Source organism: Pyxicephalus adspersus, chromosome 2 (genome assembly GCF_032062135.1).
Source record: "Pyxicephalus adspersus chromosome 2, UCB_Pads_2.0, whole genome shotgun sequence".
In the NCBI taxonomy this organism is placed as follows: Eukaryota; Metazoa; Chordata; class Amphibia; order Anura; family Pyxicephalidae; genus Pyxicephalus; species Pyxicephalus adspersus.
This window is the reverse complement of record NC_092859.1, coordinates 153,048,798-153,075,799: the sequence shown is the minus strand read 5'-3', so window position 1 is coordinate 153,075,799 and position 27,002 is coordinate 153,048,798. Positions and strand designations below refer to the sequence as shown.

Sequence of the window (27,002 nt, the reverse complement as noted above, 5' to 3'; positions counted from 1 at the left end):
AGGGATCCCCATCTCTAGGGGGCGCCTCAACTATATTTTCTACACTGGAATTCCTCACCACTAGGGGACGCCCCACCTGTGTCCTCATAAATGTTGCCTTCATTAATGAACCAATTAGTCCATATGGAGGATAAATAGGCGTTTAAGTAGGGCAGTCCGCAGTGTACTGATAAGAGGTGTGAGTGACAGGTGATGTCATGAGAGGAGGGTAGGGACGGGTTAATGAGTGTCCCCTCCCTGAGCGCCTTCTCTTTCCCCACACGGAAGTGCTGTAGTCACAGAGACAATGAGTGAGGAGGAGGACGGAGCCCCCGGCATCTAATCAGCAGAAATGTCTGGAAGTGACACATGGCGGGCTACTCTGCGCACCTATTACTGCATCAAATTCTCCCTGTCCTTCTACTCCACCCTCTTCTCGGTAGGTGCGCGGTGTGAGGGAAACAAATGGCGGGATGTATAGAGAGGGGGCTGCTTCTATATATAGCGGTCTGTCAGACTGATGTGGGAGGAGCTTGTTTATATATACTGAGGGGGTATGGGGCGTGGCCGAATGTCTATAGCGGGGTCTAATAGACTAATGTGGGCGGGGCTGTGTGTATTGCAGGGTCTGGTATAGTAATGTGGGTGGGGCTTTAATTGTGAGGGGATTAGACACAAAGGATTGGCCTCACCTCAGATATAAATGGCTGTGGTGACCGGCTTCCATAAATCAGTACATATGCTGCCCTTAGTATATACACAAAACACACACACACGTATATTAAATCATTTGTGTTATTGTTTGCCATTGCTTTGGTCATCTGAAGTAGCCATTCATAGCTTTTCTCCTCAGCTGCCTCCATTTTATTGCTTCTGCTATTTTATAGTTCCGCCTAACAATTAAAATTATGCCTTAAAATCTATATTTATAACCCTATACAGAGATTGGGTGTATCTTTTACAACCCATTTATACATATAGATGAATGTGTGTTAGAATAATTCGCAGGTTGCCGTTGGTGACGGATCTGGAAATGACCAGGCCACGCTGAAAAATGGCCACCTCTCAGCCACCTTAGCACCCTACACTTTTCACTGACTGGCCCTATTCCCGGGTTCACCTGTTATGTGCACTTACCTGTAAATTTAACACTATACCTACCTCACCCTCGTTTTCCTCGTCACAGGGGCACAAAGTCACCGTCCATCCAAGCAGAGTCCCGAGGAACGCAGAGCAAATGAAATGAGAAGACGCTTTAGTCTATTCCAATAGCATCTTCTCGACAAATTTCACCCTCACCCCTGGCTATGTTTTATATAATAATGAATAATTCACCACGAGTGAATGTTTGATAACTGTAAATATGGGTGAATTTCATGTTTTCATAATCAATCTTTGGCTATTAAAGGAATCCACAAAGTGTCCCTAGATAATATTTTGTGTATTTCAATATGTTTGAAGTGGAACTAAAGCCGTTCCATCGCAAGGGGCCGCCATATTCTTTTCTTCCTAGGGATCCATTTCTACCATAACCGTCTGCCTGATCCCTAATTTTGTAAAGGGGTATTTTAGTTCCACTTCAATCCTGAATATATCACCAGAACTTGGAGAGAAGCAGACATGGTGGATTACTGCTCCCATTTTATTTTCTATTTTTGTGCTTTGCCCCATTATTATTATTATTATTATTATTAATATTACATAGTATTTTTATAGCGCCATCATATTACACAGCTATGTACAAAGTCGATAGTCGTGTCACTAGCTGCCCCTCAAAGGAGCTCACAATCTAATGTCAATACAATGAATGAGGTCAGCATCTAAATGCAAAGCAACGTCGATGGCTGACTGTAAAACACATGGGAATGCACACCTGTCATGGGCGTGAACAAAGTCCTAGGCAAGATGCACACCTTTTTGCTTTCATTTTCATTTTGTTATCAACAATAATGGATATTCACCCAATGTACATTCAATGTATGTAGATGCAATGCATAAGACATGTCAATGTTTCACATATGTATATGAATGAGCACCATTTTATTTAGTGACTACCTCACAATGTGCATTGATGATCATTAAAATACATGTGTTGTAGGTGTGAACGGGCCCTTAGGGCACAAGGGGCCCATAGTGTGTGACCTTCCTGGATGATGTTAAGTTTTTACAGCCAATCTGATCATGATGCTTGACACGTGACCATGCATGTATTGCCGTGAGCTGCATTCTGGTGTAAATGGGTTCTTGCAGATGATATAATAGTTTCTAGATTATTTGCAGTGAATTTGTGTATAATTTTACATGATATTGGGTACAGATTTTATGCTGTCTTCCATTCATCCAACAGGCTAAACTCTTTGCTCCTTTGTTTTCTGTGATCTCCTTAACCACACATAGCCTAGTGTTCACATAGCTCAAGATGAAATTTGTACACATAGCCCAATAGCTCAAAATGAGGTTTACAAAATTAATAGCTCAAGAATAAGGTTTCGCGCATAAAAGAATGAATTAGGAATGATGCATTTCAGTGACCTATACTTTCTAGGATAATCTAGTGCAGGGTTCCCCAACCCCTGGCCGTCTGACAGCTGAGCCACGAGAGCAAGGAGTCAAGCGGTGGTCCGTGGCTCTAGCCGGTGGACCTGCCAGCAGGGTCAGGAGAAGGACCCCACTGGGAGGGTGCACTGGCCAGAACCACAGACCATGTGTCCTGTACCGATCGCAGCTCAGGGCGGTGGGCGGGTTGTCTCTGGACAGGTTCAGACCTGCAATGGGAGAGTGGGCAGGTTCTGGCATTATGATGTCTCTCTGGGGTAAGTTTCTTCCCCTTTGAGTGACACACGGCTTCCTGCACATGCGCGTTCTGGAGTCTGTAGATTTAGTGGTCCATGAGCTCCAAAAGGTTGGGGACCACTAAACTTGTGGATGTTTCAGTCAGATAGAATGAACTTGCAAGCAAGCAGCTAATGCTGTGTAGTTTCTTTAGATAACCATAAAAGCTTTGCTTTTTTTTTTTTGGGGGGGGGGGGTGTTTGTAGAAGAACTTTTAAGGAGACAAACATAATTCTTCAAAGCACCAGGAGGATTCTCTGATCTTAATATTCTTTGATTATAAACTTTCCTTGCAAAAAAGTGAGCAGAGCAGGAGCTATAGAGCTGTAATGTAGCATAACATGTCTGTTTATACTGTATGTGATGGGAAGGTGTCACATGGCTCATCACAGCCCTGGGCTAATAAATCCCTGCACTGCACCTATAAGAAGGTGAAGTTTGGCCCTGACCCATTACCCCACATCCATTTGAGAGGAGTCACAGACTCATAGCAAGGTTTATATGATTGGGGCACTCTCCCAGGCAAAGCCAAAACTTGCATGGTCCTCTGATCCCACAACTTTATTATATTTTTTACTATCTGTAGCTTCTTCATTTGCATTCCTATTTGTATGTTTGCTTTAAAGCAGACTTTGTCACAACCTGCATTACTTTCATTTCCATTCTTATTATTACTGAGGTGTTACTTTATTAAAAGACGGCTGGCATCCTGTAGTAAGCAGCAGACAGGCAAATTAAACACACGTGGAAGTAATATAAGCCGTGCCAAAAATGTTCTCTTCGTGCGTGCCAAGAATCTAATTATTAAACCTCAAACACAGCATTACAGATAGTTTATTTGTGTACAGGGCTGAGAACACGGTCTGGAATACATTCAGCCATTGGGGTATCATTTCGGTTGCTGGTTTTGGGACTCCTCCACAGTTCTGTAAACTTACTGTGTACACTTGTAGCTCTGGGAATTTTATTACACCAGTGATGAGGAACTGATACCAAAGAATGAGTGACGCTTAAAGGGGACAAACAATGCACAATTCTGTAAAATTGGGTAACATTCAATTTGGAAGCGTCCCCAAACTAGAGAATGAACTTACTGGTTTGTTTTCAAAATAAACTTCAGGTCAATTTTAACAGAGACAAATGAGCACACTTTTATATTCATTGTTGTGGGTGTTATGTCACCGATATGAAATGTCATCATTTATATGAATATTGGAGATTTATTCTACTTTGTAAAGAGAAATAACACAGAGACTTGCAAGCAAATCTAAACAGTATAATATTTAAAGCGTAACTAAATCCAAATTAAAACATATCAAGCCCGCAGGTCCATCGATCCCTTGGGAGGTTTCTTCGTTTGGGTCCCGCGCCGTCCTGGTGTCCGTCTTCGGGCTCCGTCATGTTCTCTCTTCCTCCAGGTTCTTCTTCCTACATTACCCTAACTCGCACTGCGCAGGCACGAGATTGGGTGAGGTAGATGGGAAAAAGATTTCTGATCCCACTGTGCATGCATGAGATCGGCAATTTTTTTTCTTTCATTAAAGAAAGTGCTTCTTGTGCGCATGCCCGAGAACAGAGCATGTGCGGAAGAAGCAGCCAGGAGCCTCCTGGAATGTGTGACGTAGGTATCCCGGGAGGCTTTGCGCTCCTATTCTATCTTGGTCACCGAGTTTATTTAAAGTTTTACTTTAAATGAAAGGGTTGTCTACCCTTTGATGTAAAGTAAAAATTTGAAGTTTAGGTCCGAAAGATGGATGTAACAATGTAATAACAAAAGAATTAAATGTGATGAAACTAAGCTGCAGAAATCCGTTGCAATTCCAAGGAGTCCTACCTGTTCTGATCTGATGGCTTTGCAGATGATCACAGATACATTGTGTATAGCAAGTTCTGGTACAGACTGCAGATTAGGCATGGAGCTGTAATTTAAACTTTCACAAGAACTGAGCAAATGGTTACTGCAGAGCTGTTCAAATGAGTTGCAATTCTAAGGAGTCCCACTTATTCTGATATGACAGCTTGGCTGATGATCACAAACGCCTTTCATATAGAAAGTTCTTATAGAGACTGCAGATTGTATGTAGATCTGTCTTTTAAATTTCTCATGAACTCAGACAATGGTCAGTTCATAGTCGGTGCGGAAATGAGTTGCAATTCCAAGGGGTCCAACCCATTCAGATCTGACGGCTTGGCAGATGATCATAAACAGGTTACATATTGCAAAGTCTGGTGAAGACTGCAGAGAGTAAAAGTATCCTTTAAATTCCACAAGAAATTAGACAATTATTATTATTATTAATATACAGTATTTATATAGCTCCAACAAATTACTCAGCACTTTATAAAGTCCATAGTCATGTCACTAGCTGTCCCTCAAAGGGGCTCACATTCTAATGTCCCTACCATAATCATATGTCTTTAATGCAGTCTAAGGCCAAGGGGGAAGCCTAGTAACCTAACTGCATGTTTCATGGAATGTGGGAGGAAACCAGAGCCGGGAGGAAACCCATGTAAACACGGGGAGAACCTGCAAACTCCATGCTGATAGCCCTGGTAGAGATTTAACCCTGCGACCCAACACTGCAAAGGCCAGAGTGCTATCCTGACCAATGGTCAGTGGATAGCTTCGGAAATGAGTTGCAATTCCAAGGGGTCTCACCCATTCTGATCTGCTGGCTTGGGTGATGAATATAGATACATTGCATATAGTAAATGATCATTCTTTACCAGCATTTTATCTTGCTTCTAAGGATGCCAGCTAAAGGACGAGTTTTATTCCTTCATATTGAGCTCATGAAAAGTATATGTATGTTGGTAAGACATTATTGTGTTGGTGAGACCTTACTGATAGCAAATAAAAATATTCCCAATCGTGAATAGTTCTATGAGCTGTTTCCCGCAGTAAAGTGATACGTATTGCACAAGTGGAGAATACGAGTTAGTATTATTATTGTACAGTATTTATATAGCGCCCACATATTACGCTCCGCTGTACAATGTCCATAGTCTGTCACTAGCTGTCCCTCAAAGGAGCTCACAATTTAATGTCCCTACCATAGTCATATGTCTTTAATACAGTCTAAGATCAATTTTGGGGGGAAGCCAATTATCCTAACTGCATGTTTTTGGAATATGGGAGGAAACGAGAGAAGACCCACACAAACACAGGGAGAACCTGCAAACTCCATGCAGATAGTGTCCTGGCTGAGATTTAAACCTGGGACCCAGTCCTGCAATGGCCAGAGTGCTAATCACTGAGACACTGCGAGTAGCCAGTCCTTTAATATTCGAAGTCCATGACAATGAAGGGTCAGGGTGGTCCCTAAGCAGAAGGGGATGACTCTTTATACTGCTCTATTACCTGTTAGCATCCTAACTTCTAGTAACTAAAAAGAAGTAATGTGAGTGCTGTGCTGACTGAACATTTCTATGGGAGGGAGGATAAGGTCTTCAGAGGACTGATTAAAGGCAGGGTGCATTATACTATAACACGGAGGAGTAGGGTAACCTGTTGCACTGCAGTTATGATGAAGAACATAAGCCATGGCAGGGTTCCCGTTTCAGCCTTCACAGGCTCTATTCAGCTATGACTAATTGTACATTTAACTTATAATCTTAAAACATCTCTAATTTGCCATCCCTTGTGTTGTGTTAAGGGAGTTTTAAAGCTTTCTGCCCATTTGCTGCTATTGAACTCTATAATTATAATGAAGTTCTCTGTCATTTGGTCTTATCCATATGCATTTTTAGATTCCACTGGGATTTGCAACATCCTGTGTCCTTTGACGTTAGTACTGCTCCGTGTTACAGTTTTAGAGTCTCTTTCTACTTTCCAAATGCAGTTTTATTACTCCTCTCCTAGATTTGTCTTCCCTGGTTATGTTTGTGTATTATATATCTGAATGGAAAACTAAATTTGCATTGCTGATCTAAATATCCTGGCAGATCATCTACTGTGTTTATTAGCTGCAATTACTGCCATGTTAATTATTTTAGTAGAGAAAAAAGCTACTGTTCGATGGCCGTGAGAGGATTGTCGCCGGAATCGATCTTACCTGATCTTTTCTAGTAACAGATGAACATTGAGCTCTGTACACACATAACCTTTCTGTTCAGAGTAGAGGAAGAACAAGTGTCACCCTGCTGTGCATTCCTCCCTCCAATGGGTCAGACCTATTCTGATCCCATGGCTTGGCAGGTGATCACAAACACCTTGCATATAGCTATGCAAAAGTTCTAGTAAAGATTGCAGATTGGATGTAGATCTGTTTTTTAAATCCCTAGAGAAATGAGTTGCAATTCCAAGGGGTCTGACCCCTTCTGATCTGAGGGCTTGGCAAATGTTCACAAACATTCCTTTGGAGTGCACAGCACTTTTGATGGATTGATGAGCAATGTCAGGATACGACTTCACATATGTCAGATTTTTGCCCAAGCATAACTGTTCATTTTGGGTGGGAAAATTCTACTGTGTGTACATAGCATATTCATAAATTTTAATGGTTAGTTCACAACCACTTCCCAGTGCTCAGTTTCAACCACTTTGACCCTTTGGAGGATTGGAGGAAGAATGACATTGATTTATTAGTGTTTTCTAAAAACACTGTACTGGTTTCAGTTCTCTTGGCATATGTTGCAAAGGATCATGTGTCATTAGCTGTCCTTCAGAATACTTTCAATTTATACTGTAAGTTTGACTACAAAGGAGAAAAGGGTATTTTACATATTTTACTCAAAAAATCGTGTTAGTTACATTTCCTGAACTTGTTCTGTTCTGTAAAGATAAGGATGATAAGAAGCTTCTTTAGGCCAAATGTCAGTAAGATGTACATGATGGACAGAGAGGACAGTTCAGAACTACCATCACTAAATGGATGGGGATCTTGAACCCTGGGGTCAGCTCTGCCTGAAGAAGAGGTACATCTCAATCTTGCACATTGCAGTTTGTCAATAAATGTCCTGCTACTGGAGTCAAGGTCTACTAACGCTTCAGTTGTTTGACAGGCCCAATCATTTGTGGTCTAATGCAGCACCAGCTGCCTAATGGTCTTGGTGGCGTGAATTGTGATATGTCATGACCATGTCACCCACATATAATTCTGTTTTAACATCTCAACACCAAAAATTCAGTAAAGATTCACTTTAGCCATGTAATTTAAGCATTTACCAACTTTAAATTACAAATTTAAGCATCCCAGACCTCATGGCACCATAGTAGGTGAATAATATAGTTATGATAATATAGTTTCACAAACTTTGTACACATGTGGTGTTGGATCTAACCAACAAAGGGCCCCTATGTAGAACTGGCTTGCGGCCTCCTGCTGAACTGACTTGGGGTCCCTGATGACTAATGAGGGTCCAGGGCACTCCTGCAGTTGGACATTTTGCACCTCCCTATGTCTGCCCCTGTTCCCATCTTGATCCTTAACATTTTTCAGAGGCTGGTTAAAGAAATCAGTATTGCTTTGAATGCTGAGGTATGTACCTCCTACTCAATAAAACTGAAAAAGCTCCTTTTATAAATGTCTTTCAACATATATTATAAGTGGGAACATATTACGCATCCACATTACAGAAGATGTCCAGTTAAAGAAGAGTAATACTACTTACCAATTCTGTCGCCGGTGAATCACGTCTTCATTTTCGTTCAGAGCTATTATTACTTTAAGCTGTGTCAGATGCCTGCGTTCAGCACTGTGTGATATTCGCAATCTTTTAGGTTATTAGAATGTCCCGAGAGCTACTGCTTTACGTACATATTTTAGTTACCTATGTACATGAGGACAGTCATAGGTTATTTTTATGTATGCAGGCTCTTCTCATGTTTTGCTGCTGCTTCTCAAAATATGGCTAATATCCTATCTCATAGTAGTCGTTCTATCATCAAAATCTCAACATTATGTAAAAGGGTCTCTAAAAATGTTTTTGTTATATTAAAGTACATTTTTTAAAACATTTCCTACCCTTTCTGTCTTTCCTGCAGTGGCGGTAAAGACTAAAGGGGAAACCCAAAGCCTCATGGTAGCCTCCTAGTGAGACACCCCCCCAAACTGAGCAGAAACAGCTCAAAAACGTATTACGAGATTGGAATTATTGGAGATTAGGAGTGTTCACCAAGGGGATGTAGTACCCCACAAATTAGTAGCAAAATACTGAACACCCAATACAATTTCAGCCTTCTTTGGTTTAGAGCAAACCAAGAGAGTTTTTGAGAAAGAGAATGAGAGTTTATGAGAAAACCAATTTCACATAATTGATTTCTACTGTTGTCTGGAGCATTGGTGCGTCTAATAATTAAAAGAGTTAAAAATACATATTCTAAAAGGTTATTTTGAATTTCATTGCAACCAGTTCTTTGTGCAAAGAGCTGAAAATGGCTCTAATCTATAGAAAGCATTCATTTTGGTAGCCATTAAGAGCTTTTGTAGATGAAAGTCAACCTGTTTGGACTTGTTGCATGATATGCTTATACTGTTTTTTTCTTTTTTATATTTAATACAATACATTTCTTAAGCACCCTGCAGATCATTCTCATTACCCCTGGACTGAGAGGGTCGGGAATTGCAGTAAATAAGAAGCACTCACTATCTTTGATATTGTCACATTCTACATTTGTCAAGACAAGATATTGCAGGCCGGTACATGAGGATGTGCTGGCTAAGGAGAAGTCGAGGTTAAAAGCCATAGTTTACCGCGTCGTTAAAGCATCGACCTAATGAGTTCTGTATTGAGGTTTTGTCAGTGAAGAACTTCAAACTGTTTAACTCATGACAGATTTCCAATGTACACTTCTGTGGCCAACAGTATACGAATTAGAGGCAATTTGGAGCTTTAGGAAAGGGTCATACGGTTGTCAAAGTGCAAGATCTCAACTTTTTGGGGTGGAGGTACAGTGCAGGAAACTGAGTGACCTTGTAATATTGCAGAAAAGTATGTAGGTTTGTTATCCAGCCAATCGTATTACTGGTAGTCTAAATGGCTGGTGTGCTGTTACAAAGAAAGCATTTGCAAAGGTTGTTCTTTCCTTCTCGAAGGAATGCAATGCAAAATTGCTAAAACAGTCACAATCCAGTAAGATCCAATTTGAAGTCTTTGACTTTTATAATTTTTATTTAAAAATGATTTTATAAAAACAGTCATTCTCAACCAGGGTTCTTTGGAATCCTTGGGTTCCCCCAGAGTTTGCTGGTGGTTTCCTAAACTAATAATGATTGATCTCCAATTCGATAATTTCAATTCTGGGTCCAACACCAGTTGCTAACGCCATTTGCAGGAGTAGTGATGTTTTCAGTTGTTTATATTGGTGGTGTTCCAGCCACCACTGTAAGGGGGCATTCCTTCCATTGGCTGCCAATTTAGGCTTTTTTTTTGACTATATTATTTATTGACTTGTTTGGGGTCCCTTGGGGATAAAAAGGTAGAACAAAGGTCGTATGTGAATATTCTAATTATCATTTGGGATCCAATAGACTCCCTTTGGCAATAAAGAATACTTTAGAAAACAACTGCAGGTTTAACATTTCCAAAAGAATGACTTGGTACTTTAGTTACCTACCTTGACTTTAAATCCAACGGTATAGTTTTCTCTAATTTCAAGTTGGTGCCCATGCACAGTATAGTTGACCTGGACTTCTGGTGCTGCAATAGTGAGAGCCAAGTCCTACTAATGTACCTTCTCTCTCTTGGAGAAAGTAGCATTGGGGCAATAGTCAGGAGGGGTGACTTTTACTTAACAATTCTTTGTTAAAGAAAAATCACTTGCCTCACATGAAGCTGGTGCTGTCTTAGATGACTATGCTGGGTATTTATCACAAGCTCAAATGGGCTTGTTACATTTCTGACCCTAGGACCTTGGATGTGTGTTGTCACATGTTTCCATGTAACAGAAGTACAGTGGTGAAATATTAATTTCTAATTGTTTAATCTTAGCAGGGCTACTTTAGCAAACAAAATAGTAAGACAATGAAATGAAGGGCGGTGTGCCAACACAACCCTCCACTAATGCAATCTTGCACCCACATATTGGCCTGTAGCCAGAAAGCTACAATCAAAGCGTTATATATGTTGAGTTTTTCCTAACGATTGCACTTAATGGTAAATTTTGGTTTGCACTGGCTTCAACACAATTTTCCTTTCTGGTCATGTTTGCTAATTAGGCTACAAAGCTGTATTGTAAAATAAACCTCAATCCTAATAAATATAGTTTCTCAAATGTGTCCTACTGCCAAAAATATCCAGTAGCTTCAGGAAGTATTCAGAACCTCTTTAAGTTTAAGTTTTGTTATGTTGCAGCCTGATGCTACAATTGTTTAAATTCTTTTTTTTTTCATATTAATCTATACTCAGTACCCCAAAATAACAAAGTGAAAACAGAAGTTTAGACAATTTAGTAAGTTAAAAAAAACAGAAATATGATTTGGGGTTATTGGGGGATTTTTTGCCATTATTCTTTGCAAATCCTTTTAAGCAGGCTGGATGGGGACCATCAGCTATTTAAAAGTCTCTCCAGAAATGTTCAATAAGGTTCAAGTCAGGGCTGTAGTTGGGCCAATCCAGGACAGAGTTATCCCTAAGCCACTCATGTGTTGTCCTTGCTGTGTCATTGGGGTCACTGTCATGTTGGAAGGTGAATCTTTGGCCCAGTCTGAGGTCCTGAGCACTGTTGAACAGGTTTTCATTGGGGATATCTCTATACATTGTTCCATTCAAGCTTTCCGTCAACCTTGACCAGTTTCCCAGTCCCTGCTGCTGAAAAACAAACCCACAGATGAGTGAATTTTTTGTAGGATGGAATGTTAATTTAAAGGGGAACTTGCACATAAAAAATTCAATTACCTTTACTTGTTGAAATCCCTTGATCAATATACATGAAGCCCATCAAATCCCGCACTATCTTGGCTTCTGTCCTCTTTCTGGAGCTTGCTATTATGTCCCATGCCATGTTCTTGATGACATTTCCTGATGTTGTATTGCACAGGCATAAGATCAGGTCGGGTGGCCTTCTGCAAATGTAAATAAACAAGTGCCGATCTCACTCTGCAAATACGTAAGACTGTGCAATTGTTTATTCACACTCGATAAAGGCTCCCGGATTAAAAATTCTAGGTTTTTGCTCAGGTCCGATCTCAGGCATGTGCAGAAGAATGAACCTGCAGCCTCTTGGGACATATGACGTCAGTACGACAGCACATTTCCCCTTCAGTCTTTACTTCCACAAGTGGTAAAGACACAAGGGCTGGGGTGTTCCTAAAAAGCCCCCTTTTGCCTAATGTTGAAAATGTGATGATAGGTCTGCTTTAAGCAAAAATATTTAAGAACTAGTGGTAACCTGGTCTTCTAGTATAAAAAAAAACTGCATTTTTAACATTGCCTCTCACAAAAAGGCAAATCCTATGGAGTTCATGGAGTCCAACTATACTGTATGTCATAATAGGAGTAATTGGACCAGGTTTTTAGGAGTAGGGAAGAGATAGAAAACAAGAGGACAAAGTAAGAGAAATAAGGATTGTAACTGGTGGCCCAACAGATAAGTTCACATCAACAGATATATCTGGTATAAGATCCGCGGATCTAATGTTTTCTGGACTTTTTCCATTTTATCTATATCTTAATAGCAGTAAGATGTTCATTTATCATGAGCAAGGACGATTTGGCTCTTAATAAATCAAACTGAACAGTAGGGTGTTTCCAGGATATGGCAACAGCTATTCTAGCAGCTAGAAAAAACAAATGAAATTAATCTTTTGGAGTATTTTGGAATGTCTCCAGTGAATAGATTCATTAGAGATTTAGTAGGAGTTATATGAGTGAAGATAATAAAGTTATTTGTTCTGATACAAAAATCTATGGGCATGTCTACCAGATTTAAAAAACCTTGCCCATTTGCCCACCTTGAAACAGGTTGGCTAAGCCTCAGGGACAAAAGACACAAAGAGTGCCAAGATGATGTACTAACATAGTAATATTTTATAATTGGCCTCAGTGAAGCATAACTGAATGCTGGAGAAGTTTGAGTAGATCTCTAATGCCGTTTTAAAAATTGTACGTTTTTTTCTCAGATCGTTGTCTCAGTAGCTTTTATATTGGTGGAAGATTTTATCTATATTAGAAATATAGACAGTTATCTGGTTGAGGTTTTTGGAGAGGTATGCTAGAGACCTATAAGTAAAGTTGCCCTGTCTCTGCTGTGTTTTAAAGCTACTATACAGTTCTGCAATACTCAAAAACCTTTTATGAGACCGCCATTTTTAAGAAAATAGTGGTCTCATAAACCAGTTTGAAACCCAGTTTCTGCTAAATGCCCCTGTGAGTACTCTCATGCTTTTAATGCTTTGAGGAGGTACAAGGAAAACATGCCTTTTTTGTTTACTTTTTCTTCTGTCCCTGCTGGATATAACTGTGGAAATCTATAGATAAGTTTTATATAATCTGGTCGCCTTGACTTCACCAATTCTCACCACCCTTATTTGATCACACTCTCCTAACAATCTAATACCACTCCACAGTTTGGCTACCTTGACCCAGACTGGCTCTTTCCTCAACCAAATTTCCCTACCATCTTCCATCCCCATCTTGTGTTTTTTTTTTACTTTCTTCTTTTTGGATTACCCTACTTACCTGTGGTTTTCTTGTAGGTTTTGTTGTGTACTTTCACTACATTATTATGTGACCTTGGTGATCTAGATGTGAATTGTCCATACCATATGTATTTACTGCTTTTCCCCTTGAAGAATTTTTTGTTGATCCTTGAATTGTCTTTTTTACTTTCCCATATATTTTTTTATTTTGCACTACACTCTGGTACCCTGTTGTTACCCCAATATTCCTTAAAGTCTCATATTCTTCATTAAAAGAAGATTATCTGATTAGGGTAAATATTTAAGCAAAGATAACAAACTAATTATGTTCTAGTATTTGGCTCTAAGTTCAAAATCTGAATTTTTTAAGGAAAGGTGTGCAATATTTTGTGCAGTCTCCTAGGTTCTTTTTTGATTGGGAATAACATGACTAAAGGCATTATACTTATTGGTTAGCCACATTAAAAAATGTACACAAGCAGGGTGTTAATCTTTCAATGTATTTATTGTAATAATGGCTTGAAATGTTCCCTGGAACCAGGGCTTTGGATGGTTTTATTGTTTAAATCCAACTTCACCCAACCCATCACCTGTAAAAGGCATATAAGGCATGAGGAAGGAGTTAAATGTATGTCCCACCAAAATATAAGTTAGAATAAAATGTGAAAAAAAACTCATGCAATGGGGGTTTTAGGTTGGATTAGTTAATGTATTTACAGTTTTTGTAAAATCACATTCTAAAGGTTAAATTTTATGCTAACAAATTATCTAGTTTATTACGCTGGGTACTTTTTTTTTACTCATGGAAGGATCCTCCTAGTCTTAAGTTAAAGACAATTCTAGTTCCCTTGATTTGAGGCCAAAGATACCTTTAAATTTGGTTTGTTTGTTGTTGTAGTAGATGTATGATGATGGTGTAGATGTTATACTTATTTTTGTTTAAGGGTGATATTAATTTGCATCAGATAGTGACTTTATGAGCAGCCTAAATAGGAGTAGAAGAGGAATCTTCAGAATAATTTATTTGGAACAAGATTCCTAAATCTGTTTAAAAAAATTGGGTAGTTTAAAAGTGATCTAAATATGAGTTTTAAATGAGACAACATTATCAAATAATATCCCCAGGAAAAAAATCTTTGGCAGATGGGGTTATTGGGGGTTTATCAGCACTAATTGTAATTTAATGCTGATTGAGATGGCAGAAAAAATAATATTGCTGTCAATACATCAATGATGAGACAGTAGATATAAAGTAAAGAAAACACGACTGCAAAAAGTGAGAGAGAAGGTTCTGAGATTTTAAGGTAAATTAGTATCAGTTGACCAGTATCTGCTGGAAAAAGGAAATTTCCAATTGGCTTATTTATCCTGCCGTCTCTGCAAACCTAATTTAAAAATATTCTAGAAAAAAAATTATAAATGCATAGTAGTTAAAAATGCTGTTTGTCAAAATAACGGGTTAAATTTGACTTACTTGCTGTTATGGTGTCAAGCCTCAGCTATTAAGTTATAAATAAAGTTTACTAGACAGAAGCAAGATTTTAAATTTTAATGAGGACGTTCTTGGCAAGCTTAGGGCACCATATTGGAGCTTAGTATGAACTAGCAGAATATAAAATGAGATGACTTTGTGTTGTTTGCAGTAAAATGCCCTTAAAGTAGTATGTACTTCAGTATTTTGCATAATATTTGTACTTGTTTATGATCAGAAACTTAGGCACAACTTGTATCTAAGATGGCGAAGCTGTATGACATAGCCCTTCGCAAGTGTAGAAAGCTACAACCCTTGCAGAAGAAACATACCTCCTTTGGTTCCCCTTACATATCTAACTTGGTAGAAAATATCAGTAAATGTACAGAGAAGTTGTATTCATGATTTTTTGAGCATTTTTTTCTATTTGGCATGCCCTTGCCAATTGTAAATAAATCAGGGTAAATTTGCTAAAGATCCACTTATAAAAATGCATTAAAAACTTCAGCTTGGGTTCTCAGGACACACGGCAATACCAGCTTCCCCTACGCATACAGGGAGTCAATGAAGTCACCTGTATGGGAGTTGGGTCAACCCAGCTCAGCCAATCTAGATCAGTGGTCACCAACCTTTTGGACTTTATGGACCACTAAATTTACACACTCTAGACTGCACATGTGAGGGAAAACGGGTGTCACTCAAAGGGGGAGAAACTTCCCCCAGAGTGACGTCATGATGCCAGAACCTGCCCACTCTCCCATTTGAGCCAGCGATGGGAGAGTAGACGGGTTGTGTCCATAGGGCACTGGCAGGTGCTCCCCCCAGCGGGGTCAGGAGAAGGTCAGCGCTGCAGACTACCAAAATTTTCCCACCCACCACCGGTTGGCAACCGCTGATCTAGGAGATCATCTTCAGGAAGAGAAGAAAGAAGAAGATGGCGGCACTCTTTGAGGGGACAGGTGAGTATTGCAGGTTTAGTTCTGCTTTAACATGGTTAAATTAGCTGAGCTTTTTGAGGAACAAAGATTACAAAGTTACTTTGCAGATAAAATAAAATTGTATCTCATAAGTGTTACTGAGCAAGCTTCTGTTATAGGCGGGTAACCTTAGGCAAGTGTGACAGCTGACTGTAAACATAAAGAGCTTCCAGGCACAACATTCTATAACACTACATTATTAGACACGCCAAAGGAATCCCAGTGACTCATAACTAAGAAACCAAGCACAGATTGAGAATGAATAACTATTCACTGATAACTGCAAATGCTGTTTTCTTACTCAAACTTCCTCCTTGCAAAGCACAGTCCATTACTCATGATATTGTGTTAAAGTTATAAGTCTTATAAGTCTTATAAATCAAAGTATTTCTTTCCGGTGGCGTAAAAACTCCTAGCTGATTCTTTGTAAATAGGCAGATCTGCGGGTGGGGACAGGGGAGTTCTCTTCTCCGCTGTCACCTTCTTCCTCCCATTGCTGGAAATCTCACTTGTACTCTCTCTGTTCTAGCGGTTAGTGTTCTTGTCTCTTCTTGTCCTGCACAATCCTGGTCATACAAAGGTTAGTGATTGGTAGCACAGAGTAGAGAATGTGCAGAACAGGAAAAGTGTTAGCTAATAAAAATAAATGTTATTAAATGTTAAATAGAATAGCCTCCAAATTATGAATTACTTTTAGGAAATCCTAATGTATTCAAGCTAAAACCATACCTCCCAATCTTGAACTGACAGCCATAGGCATATGAGATAGCACCATGACAAGATTCTAGCTAGTGGAGTGCAGCCTGTCCCTAGTTGAAAAGCCTACACAGAAACTAGATGACTGAAATACTATAAAGGAAAGCAAATAGCCGAACGAGGAGTGTCATGCATAGTACAGATCAGTGGGAGAGCGTTTAGTGATGCTCGTAGGCAGACAGGAAATGGGATACAATCAAGATTATTGCAGTAGATTCTAATGCTTCTTGTATGAAAAGTGAAGTGTGCAGGGAATTGGAACTATTCACTTCTATAACAGGAGAGGACTGTCCACAAGTGTGAAAGAGGAAAGTCAAGGCTGGAGTAATAATGCCAGAAATGTTTCTTTCTGATTAGGAGATATTATCATATCAGGCAGAAGATCGTATCACATGACTTTATGGCATCCTGGCCTGTGTCTTGGTAATAATACGGTGGGGCAAATAACTTATTATTCAGATGAAATACATGACAAAGCTTTTTGATGAGAGTTGATGACCTGAATGGTTATCGTTTATGTTATTTTCAATCAATCGGTGCCTGAGAGCAATTATTTTTTTTTGTTTTCTTTATTGGCAAATGTTCAAGAGTTAAAGTGAAACTTTCACCAAAAAAAAAAAAAAAAGCTTACCTTTACTAATGAAAAGCCCTTAATCCCTCCCCAAACCAAGTCCAGTAGGCCCTGCAGTGTCCCGGCTTCCCTCTTCTTTCTGGTGTGGACGGGATAGCGGGGTTCTTTTTTTGGGTTCTGCTCACGTCACCTGAACTTGCACTGCGTAGGTGCAAGTTTAAGTGGTGTGTCTTCTTAAAAGTAAAAAAAAAAAATGCATAACAAAGTCCCATTGTCCCAAAATTTTAGATCCGGCAGGGCAATTTTGCAGAAAGGTACAGTAGATTTCCCTTCTGCAATAAGTTTTCTTACCCTTATGATATCTCTGTGGAACCATCAAAAACGCTGAGTTGTGCATGCAGGATACCCGGAAATCTCGGCATCCCTTGTGCTTGCTTGGACTGGACCAACACAAGTTACATAATTTTGGCCTGGCCAAATTCCAAGAAGGAAGTAAAGAAAAAAGAAGATGGCGGCCCCCTTTGATTCAATGGGGACAGGTCAGTATAGTTTATTTCCGCTTTAAAAATATCATTTCTCTTCTGGAAACACTACCCTGATAAATATGATTTTGATATTGTAAGCCTAACAAGCCTGACATTTCCCAGGCTGCCGTACTGGTTAACCCAGAAAGAACACATGATTGAAAATCTCGGCCTTTTTCTAATACTTGAAATAGTATTTGAACTAAAGTGTGCTTTGCTGCTAATTGTGTGAAGTTGTTTTAAGGACCATTTGACTTAGTTGATTAAAAGCTAGGGATGTTTAATTAATGGATCAATTTCTATTCAACCTAAATGCCACTTCTCTATTTCCTACTGAGAACATTCAAGTCAGTTGCATTTAAATAGTGTTCTCCATTCGCACAGACACGTGGGGCCCGTGTACTTATTGTTACTTGCTAGCTATGATATCTTGAGTAAGACCAATTAAAAAATGCAAATAGCGCAGGAGACAGAAGGAATGACAGGAAGTGACAGAATTTTCAATGTGATTTGGCCTTATTAAAAAGAAAATGATGTTAAATAATGAGATTTTATTGTGACTATTCATATGTCAAAATACATAAAAGTCTGGCCAAAGTAGATGATTACTGCAAGTTTTCACATTTTGATATATTTATGATATTTATAATAATAGATTATTTACTACTGGCAGAAATATGAAGACCACCTGAACTGCCTTTTCTTCAGCACTCCCTCTTGTGGTGGGTTTGATTACCAACTGGTCAAATGATCACCATTCATCACATGATCTTCCCTATATAAGGAAGTCACTGACAATAGGTTGTTTCCTGAAGAAGGGGTTCACCCAAGTTCTGTTTCCAGTTTGCTTCTGCTTTTATTGACACTTGGGTTAACTGACCCCGGGTGCACCAGGTCCTAAAGTCCAGTACGCCTTGCGGTGTGTGCTGATGAAGCTGAAGGCTGGTGTCTTAGATTCTGCACCCCGTACACATCCCTGCCAAGCGGGCTGGTGACAAGGAGGGTCCACCGCCCCGCTCTGATTACTGTAAAACAATGACAATTAGTTTAAAGCTGAACTCCAGCCATATCTTGAATTGAGTTTACTAGCAGAGAAGTCTGTCCTTTTCGGAATGCATATTAGATTGCATTCTCCATCAGTCTTTATGTACACTTCTCATTCCTGGGCTGATTGACTACTGGTGTCATCAAGCCCATCCCTTTATATTTGAACTGTTGAGCTGCCTTGAATTCTAGCTTTTCATGCCCACCATGTCAGTTCATTCCTATTCAATTTTTGGAAATTTTAGTTTGCAAACACATGCCAGATATGATGTGCAGCACTACTTGGAAACCTCCCATAGGCATCATGGACATCAGCAGGTCTGAAGCTACGTATGCATGTCTGATAATAGCTGTCCGAGATGAGCACAACTGTTCATGAAAATCTGACCCCCAAATATTATTCATCACCTAAATAATGACCTCTGTTCTCTCCCTTGTCCTCCCAGTTCAACAGAATTGTGCTCTGTGTGCAATGCTTATCTTTAATTATAATTTCATTTATCGTTATTCATCTTTCACTTGAAATGATCACCAAAGTTTGTTTCCAAAGTCAATCCTCTGATGTCCACCGGATGTCTGAGACATCACACTCCCGCTGATGGCAATTATGTCATCAGTAGTAAAATGATTCTTTCCCATAAGACACAGCATTTAGTATTTTCTTTGTGCCTTTGGTTTACTAAATATGGGGTAGATGTGTCAAGGGGAAGAAGGGTTGCAGGATCCCGGAAATCTTTACCTTAAGTTTACCATCACTGCATACTATCTGTAGATATATATATACATATGTATATATTCTTATCTTTCACATTTCTATGACTACAGTGAAATATCAAGGTTCTGCAGTTTTTAAATTGGAATTTCATGCTTGCCAGAGCCTTTACTTTAACTTTATTTTACTAGTGTACATGTAATCAGACAAGTCATATTGCAGTCTTCTATTGGTATACAGTATACTCATGAACAGTGCTATAAGGTCAGCTTGATCAGAAATCAATAAACTGAGCATAAGCCTTACTTTATTGCACACATGCAGATATTCCTCTTTTGTACTGAAAGTGATTAGTCCTTTTTCCCTGCACAATGTGACTTTGACACAGCGATCACTAAAAACTGCAACAGGGATCCTGAGCCCACCTCATTTCTTGTCTCACGGACTACAAGGATCATTTAGCCAAATGCTCCCCATTTGTGCTGCCCTGGCTCTACTTTTTCAGGTATTCTCTTTCTGTCCTTTCATCCATTTAGTCTCTGTTTCATGTGAGGGTATTACCTAGAGTTGTCATTATGTCCAAGAATACCTATATGCTGATACAGTGTGTGAGAGGCAGGGCTGTGAGCTGTGAAATCCCATCCTGTCCCCTGTACCAAAGTTTGCTATTTTGTTGTCAGAATGTTTGAACCACCAAACAGACATTAAAGAAGTCACAAATCAGTTAGTCATGGTACTACAGGACTGTACTTCCTATTCTAATGTAGACATAGAAAAGCTGAGGTTTGTGATTTTTGTGCTGTTAGCAGTGGCAGAGGGGAACTGATGACAAAGGTTAGTGAAAAACTGGAAGAAAAACTTACCATAGAGGTAGGCCTGAAGCAAGTTTAAGGTTTGTCCAGAATTCATTGTTAATACAGGAGAGTTGTTACAATTTGAGTATATGCGAAAGATAAAAGGGTTGCATGCATAGTAAAATGTATTGCATCTCTGCAGAGTATGAGACCGATGTATGGCACTAGTCACTTAATGGATCAAATGTGAATGCAATCTGTAACTTAGAACATCAATTTTTATTACCACGCAGTTGCTGGCGTAGCTTGTCATGAATTCCTATATATGTGGCCACAATGTGCTGGCTTGCTAGGGTCAGCAGCAGATACTTTTAATGGCGAAATGGGTTACTCAAGGGAGCAATTCCATAGCAAACCTCAACTACTGTCGTTATGACTCTGTGAAATTGCTGTGACAGACATTCTCTGCAGCTGATTTTCTTTTAGATACAAAATACTTTAGTGTTAAATTGAGGCTACTCAATTGGCCACTACGGTGACATCATTCTCTTACATCTTCATAGCTAGGTTCAAGACAGTAGATTTTTTTTTGGAAACTCATGTGCAGATTCTACACCTTTAAATTATCTTGAATATTATTAAAGCAGATCAATGCACCAGACATGTCCCATGAAACCCAGTGCAGTTCAAAATGTTTGTGTGACCTTGTTCTGTTAAAAGCAATATCTGTTAATTTTGCCTGAGTTGGATCATAGCGTATAATCCATAAATGCATATTAAGGTTTGTTTCCACAACGGCTCTGTGTAAAGTGCCATGTGTTGCACTCAGCAGCTTGTTCATTTAAAGGGGAACTAAACTTAAAATAAATAAAATCTCACTCACCCTTATTTCCACAGATCCCTTAGTGCTGTCCTTGATTCGGTCCCGTGCCATTGTGGAAACCTACTTTGTCCCGGCGCTTCCAGGCCAGGTGCCACCATCTTCTTCCTTCTTTCTTCTGGATACATCACCTGATTTTGCACCGCACAGGCACAAGATTGGGTGACATGCTGAAAATGGGGGGAAAAATGTGCAGTGAGATCGGCCCTTTTTTCCTCCATTGTGAGAGCGGGTATCAAGAGCGGGTATGCACAGAAGGAGCAGCCCGAAGCCTCCTGGGATATGTGACGTATGTATCCTTGCAAGCTCTGTGCTCCCATTCAGTCTATACTGACGCGGCTGTAAAGACAGAAGGAGAGGGACTTCCCTGTTTTAAAAAAAATATTGGGAGTAAAAAAAAAAAAAAAAAAAAAATACTTTTTACCTTTTATAAAGGGTTATCTATTATATAAAGTACAAACTTTCGTGATAGGTCGGCTTTAAATGGGCTGCCCAGTTACACAGAGATATACTGCTAGCTTCATTGCTGTGAGTTGGATAATGCAGCACACACACACACACACACACACACAACAAGCCCCAAAACATTGTTAGCAGAACTTTTAAGTAAATTCAGCAACTCCACTAAAAAGGGCAGCATGGTGGCTCAGTGGTTAGCACTCTGGCCTTTACAGCACTAGGTCCCAGGTTGGAATCTAGCCCATGACACTATCTACATGGAGTTTACAGGTTCTCCGAGTGTTTGTGTGGGTTTCTTCCCACATTCCAAAAGAAAAAACTATGCAGTTAGGTTAATTGGCTTGTCCCTAAAATGGCTTGCCCCTTAAACTGTAATAAAGACATATGACTATGGTAGGGACATTAGATTGTGAGATCCTTTGAGGAAAGCTGGAGACATGACTATGGACTTTGTATAGCGCTGTGTAATATGTTAGCCCTATATATTACTGTATAATAATAAAAAGCATTTCTTTGAACATTTTTAATAGGCCATTGAACCCTGGACCACACAACCCCCAGTTTTGTGGTACAGTATTAAATCAGGCTTTGTTATTGGAGATAAAGTATGGTCACTATTTTGTGGCATTCTTGTAGGAGGCATGGCCATTGGTGAACACTTTGATTTAGGCTGCATGAACTTGCCAGCTGCTCAAATGTCCTGTAGCTCAGCTCTGTTCAAAAATGCTACCATAAGCACAAAACAAGGCCCTTAAAAAGCCAAGAAGATAAATTGATGGATTTGGTCGGACCTTATAGCTTTAAATTAGGTTTGTACTTACTGAAACCAAGCCACCTCCTAATTTTTTCTAGATTTCAAAACTTTACAGATATGGTGATTCTATTTAAGAGGCTTGCTTTGCATTTAGGTTTAATATAGTTTCCTTTTCATTCCTAAAAATAAAATTATCTGCAATATTAGGAGAAGCAGCTTACTTTCCGTGGCTGGTACGAAAGGGCAGACTCCGGCTGGACAATTGAGAATGTATTTTAATGAGAGAGTCGTAAGATCTTACAAGCACATTATCTGTGGCTCCAATTATTTCCCTGTAATTGCACCATGACATTTCTTAATGCTCCGAAAATAAATCAAGATAACAGAATATTTGCCCGCAGGGAGTTTTGAGTACAAGCAGATGAAAGGGAACAAAACATTAGTAAAGGATTGAAGAGTCATAATGATTTAATGGCTGATATCTATAGTTATTGATGGAGGACAACTTTTCACAGTCTGTGCCTGGTAGGTGAAAGTTAGATTTGTAATGTCAGTGAGTATTGTTGGGCAAAATGTGGTTTGCATGACTTGCAGAAGAAATCTTTTGCTAAACACAGCTGAGGTTGTGGGTGATCTTAAAGACTGAGCTCTTCTGCTACATCTTATAACTCTTTAATGACATAGACAAACTCTGCAGTTGTTTCTTTTTGCATATCAAAGCACAGCTTGCTCCAGAAGTTAATGTTTGCTTTGTTTGTCATAGTGAGGATTTTATACAGTAACTGACACCACGCTGCCTAATAATATGTTGAGACAAACATCTGTACTAATAATGTTATTATTATTAAACAGGATTTATATAGCGCCAACATATTACGCAGCACTGTACATTAAATAATTGCATTTATTAAAATAATGTATCTGTTCTGACTTTAACTTAAGAACAAACCTACACTCCCTATCTCGTATGTAACCCAGGCACTACCTGTATATAAAATGAAAATAGAATGTATTGATTAGAGTGAATTAGAACAATGAGTGGTGTCTAATTTGTCTAAAGTGTTGCATTATATTCACTCTCCTTTTCCATTGTGGGCACCACCATTGTCTTCCTCCTTCTTTTCTTCATTCTGATTTTCAGTCTTGATTGGAAAAGGATTACACCCACGCAGGTAGAAGTTCATTTAGTCCACTTTAAAGGCACATTGTGCCCTTACCCAGTTTACCGTCAATACCTGGAAATGCTGGATATTACCAGAGGGCTTTGGCCAAGCATCGGAGCAGTGAGGGAGCTAAGCAGGAGTGAGTATCGGGGTGAGGTGTTCTTTTTTCAGGTCATAATAAACTGAATACAGTGGCTTTAATCCTAGTTTGGTGTTTTAATGTAACTTTGCTAAAGCAACTCTCCCATTTTTTTCTTTTTCACGGATTCTTTTTTACAGATATTCTTTGCATGTTAAAACCTGTGAGTGTTCATAGTGGCTCAGCAATTACTCTTACAATGACTATCACTTGCAAATAGAAATCGGGAAGACTTCAGCATTACAAATGTGGCTGAAAATATTCATAAAAAATGGGGCTCAAATTAAAATACCGCCCTGGGCCTTAGGGGCATTGAGCTCTCCCCATCTGTGATTTAAATGATGTGGGAATGCAGCAAGGCTTTTACTTGCAAATAGTAAAGTTTAGTTTCCATAAAGCACTAGTTCTGCACAATTGGTCCTAATGCTATGAAGGCATGAGTCTGCATGCTTGGTGTTTGATGAGAGAGTTAAATATTAAAAATTACAAAACAAAACCAAAGGTAAAAACTTTTTTTTCTGATTTGGCAGATAGTTGCCGTCTGTACTTCAGACTGGTCCTCAGCAGATTTTTACCCAGTCATATTTTTTCAGATATATATTTGCATGTAAACATCATGCATGGCTTGCTTGATTCACATAAGCAGCTGTTCGGTGCTGTGTGTCATTTACATTCTTCATTCTTCTGTCTCTAACCGCAAGAAATTTGAGAAGCAAATCAGTCCTCATGAAATGAATGGAAGACGTCAGCACAGTGCAGATGTGTGCCTTGTAAAATTATCGTTAAGGGAACTCAGAAATGTAGAAGCTGAATGTCGGGGGCAGCGCGGTGGCTCAGAGGAAAGTGCTTTGATAGGTCTCAGGTTTGAATCTCAGCCAGGACACTATCTGCATGTAGTTTGCAGGTTCTCCCCTTGTCTGCATGTGTTACCTCCAGATATTCCAGTTTCCTGCCACATCCCAAAAACATGCAGTTAGGGTAATTGGCTTCCCCCCAAAATTGACCTTAGACTACAATAATGACATATGACTTAGGTAGGCACATTAGATTGTGAGCTCCTTTGAGGGACAGCTAGTGACATGACTATAGACTTTGTACAGTGTTATGTAATATGTGGGGGCTATATAAATCCTGTGCAATAATAATACTAACTTGTATTCTCCACTTGTGCAATACTTATCACTTTACTACGGGAAACAGCTCATAGAACTACATCCAATGACATGACAGAATTTGTACAGCACTGCGTAATATGATGGCGTCATATAAATACTGTGTAATAATAATATAAATCTGTAATTCACCAGAATTATGAAGCTGGACTCAGCTGATTATGAAGCTGGCTGATTTATCTTCACCCAACTGGTCACCAACAATTCTTTTGCATAGGAAGGAGAAACTAAAAGCACCTGGAGGTTCTGGGACTTTATATTATTATTATTATACAATGTTGCAGTTGTCTTAGTTATGAAGGCTCACCTACAACCTGATCATAGATGTCAAGTATCCACCTCTAGAAATATTATTATTACACAGTATTTATATAGCGCTGGCATATTAGGCCCTCAAAGGAGCTCACAAACCAATGTCCCTACCATAGTCATTTGTCTTTAATACAGTCTAAGGACAATTTAAGGGGAAAGCCAATTCATCTAACTGAATGTTTTTATAATGTGGGAGGAAACCGGAGTACCCGGAGGAAATCCAACAAACATGGGGAGAACCTGCAAACTCCATGCGTATAGTGTCCTGCCTGAAATTCAAACCTGGGACCCAGCACTGCAAAGGCCAGATTGGTAAGCACTGAGCCACCGTACTGGCCAACATAACAAAAAATGAGCTACAGCAACATTTGTAAGATTCCAGAAAATGTTTTAATAATCTAAAACATGTTGTCTCACAGCAGCACTTCTGGATTACATCTTTTTTTTATTGGTTTCTTTATCTTGCACCTGCATGATTTGCAAATGCATGACTTGGGGTTCTTTGACTTTCCATTTTCTATTCCATATGGAATTCCAAGGTAACTGATATCTCTGTCTGATATCCTTAGTGTTAGAATGTTAAATTATATTGCTAATATTTTTGATGTATAATACAAAGTGTGTGATTCTTTTTTTTATTATTATATTTTGAAGCCACCCTTACTTTCGTCCTTACCAGTAGTAAAGGTTGACCTTTTTTTTAGGGATGTGGCGCTTTAAATTTGAAGAATCTTTTACCAAAGAATAATTCATAACATACTGAAAAAAGCAAGCATTTTCGGGGCCACAACAATCCCCCTTTTAACAGGGCTTGTGACTGTGTAGTACAAAATTGCAACCGGTCTAAATACAATGGTTATCAGAGCTGCTACTAGCATATAAATAAGGAATAAATGCAAAGGATTATTTGGTTAATATTATTAAACTGTATTTTTAAAGTGCCCACATAATACACAGCACTGTATAATAAAGCATAACTTTCATTAAAATAAAAAAAACAAAACACTCCTCCAGAGCACCCATGTCACGGTGCCGCAGGGCAGGATGGTGGACCCTCTGTGTCACCAGTTCAGTTGGCAGACACGTGCACGGGGCGCAGAGTCTAAGCAGCTGCCCAGTCTTCACCAGAGCCTCAGGTTGCGGCCCCCGCAGAGGCAGGTCACTGCTGACAAACAGGAATTAGGCTAGGTGCAGGAACGTGGGAAAGAATTGAGGTCAAACGAGCCAGATTTCAAGGCAGGCGGCAAGCAGGAGTAGTCAAAGATCAAAGCCAGAGTGGGTACACAGGAGATCATAAGCTGAATGCGCAGGCAGAAATTGTGGGAACCTGAAACAGAGCCTAAGGAAACTACTTGTTCAGGCAACTTCATGTTTCCAGTCACTTCCTTTTATTGGGAAGGTCAGGCGATGGTTGGGAGCCATGTGACCTGCTTGCATCTTTCTCTACCACCAGAGGGAGTGCTGGAGACGAGAGGTAGGTGGTGTTTGCATCTGCTCCAGCAGAGACATCGCTAAACTTGGTTCCCTGGATATACCACACAGAATTCCTTATACAAGTTTTTCCATCTGAAAAAGCATTTTCCTCTTCCTTCTTTCTTTTGTCAAAACACCAGCCTTCTCAGTCACTATCAAGTAATCTGTTACCAATGAAGGATTTTCTTTGAGGAAGCCAATCAGTGAAACGCGTCGGACTCAGAGATGACAGTACTATGTGTGATCACTCAAAGAGACTCTAAACCATTACCATTACTTTGGTTTCGGCCAACCATCTTCATAACAATATTTATTCTATGCTTATTGTATATTGGATGCTTTTTCTAATTTTAAGTAAACATAATTTAACTATATGCCAAAAAAGCCCCTCCTTGCTTACTTTTCATTTC

At 39.4% G+C, this 27,002-nt stretch overlaps 1 protein-coding gene across 1 annotated transcript in view; it reads left to right on the top strand.

Moving 5' to 3' along the window:
- Positions 1-245: 245 nt before the first annotated feature.
- Positions 246-27,002, top strand: part of LOC140324713 (tetraspanin-15-like) — a 104,629-nt gene continuing 77,872 nt past the window's right edge. The window contains exon 1 of the mRNA XM_072402791.1: positions 246-418. Within this exon, the coding sequence (XP_072258892.1) occupies positions 332-418 (87 nt within the window). The 5' untranslated portion in view covers positions 246-331. The remainder of the gene's footprint in view (positions 419-27,002) is intronic.